At 39.6% G+C, this 1,367-nt stretch overlaps 1 protein-coding gene across 1 annotated transcript in view; it reads right to left on the bottom strand.

Moving 5' to 3' along the window:
• Positions 1-523: 523 nt before the first annotated feature.
• The window catches only part of LOC106013320 (NXPE family member 3), a gene marked incomplete at its 5' end in the record, with an annotated part of 14,353 nt that continues 13,509 nt past the window's right edge, over positions 524-1,367 (bottom strand). The window contains 1 exon segment of the mRNA XM_013088714.2: positions 524-1,367. Coding sequence (XP_012944168.1) covers positions 1,144-1,367 — 224 coding nt within the window.

Raw genomic sequence — 1,367 nt, forward strand, 5'->3', positions numbered from 1 at the left:
ATTTAACAATTCCTAAATTAACTAATGAGCAGCATCACAAACAAATGGACCAATCTCTTCATCTACCACACATAACTGACAATATATCAATGACAACACTTCATAAATTAACCAATGAGCATACCCGTCACAAACAAATGGACCAATCATCATCTGCGACACATAAAAAGCAATACTACGACAATTTCAACAACTTCATAAACATCCAATAAGCAGACCCGTCATATACAAAATGGACTAATCATCATTTGCAACACTTGAAGAACAAAATATAACCACATCAGCAGTTCGTTTAGTTTTAGTAGAGGTTTTACGGCACTCGCAACTGCTTAAGGTCATTTGAGCGCCAGATGATTAGAGGTGTTACAAGAGAGTAACAAACATAAAAAAGAAAAAGGACGATAGACGTTTGATAGGAAAGAAGGAGCAAACCACTCCAGAGCACCCGCCAACCACCCACTTCAGCAGTTCATAAATTAACAAATGAGCAACATCATAATAAAAATTTCTAAAGACCAACCATCATCTACCACACATGATGATGATAGACAATGTGTCACCGACGACATTTAATAAATTAACCAATGACGAACGTAATTACATCAAACATAATAACGACATTCCTTTATAAAACAGCCAATGAGTAGACGCATCAAAAACAAAAACGAACCAATCAACATGCATCACACATAAAGGGCAATATTGTTCTACCGATGACAACACTTCATAAATTAACCAATGAGTAACATCATCACAAAAGAATCAGCCCAATGGCGGCGACAACACTTTATAAATCAACCAATGAGCTGACGTATCACAAAGAAAACAGACCAATCATCGTCTACCACAACTAATAGACATCAAGCATGGCAGCGACATAGTGATAATTTATAAATTAGTCAATGAGTATACACATCACTAAGAAAACGGACCAATCATCGTCTTCCACACATACTAGACGTCATGGCGGCGACATAAGGATATTTATACATCAACCAATGAGTATACACATCACAAACAAAACGGACCAATCGTCATCTTCCATACATAATTAATATACGTCATAGCTGCGACATAACAGTACACAATGTATTTATAAACTAACCAATGAGCAGACACATCACAAACAAAACGGACCAATCATCATCTTCCACACATAATAGACATCATGGCGGCGTATATATGCCACTGTACATCCGGGTGAAACTCCATGTTCTCCGTGGCGGTCGTCATGTCCATGGGGCTGAAGTAAAAGACGCGGTCCTGGACGTCCTTGTAAATGTTGGCCACTAGGTCTTCCACCTGAGGCACTAGCATGTCTCCCGCGGCGTAGTGGCACGCCCAGCCTTCGTAGGCTGCGTGGGGAC

The sequence above is a fragment of the Aplysia californica genome, unplaced genomic scaffold (assembly GCF_000002075.1).
Source record: "Aplysia californica isolate F4 #8 unplaced genomic scaffold, AplCal3.0 scaffold00795, whole genome shotgun sequence".
Taxonomy (NCBI): Eukaryota; Metazoa; Mollusca; class Gastropoda; order Aplysiida; family Aplysiidae; genus Aplysia; species Aplysia californica.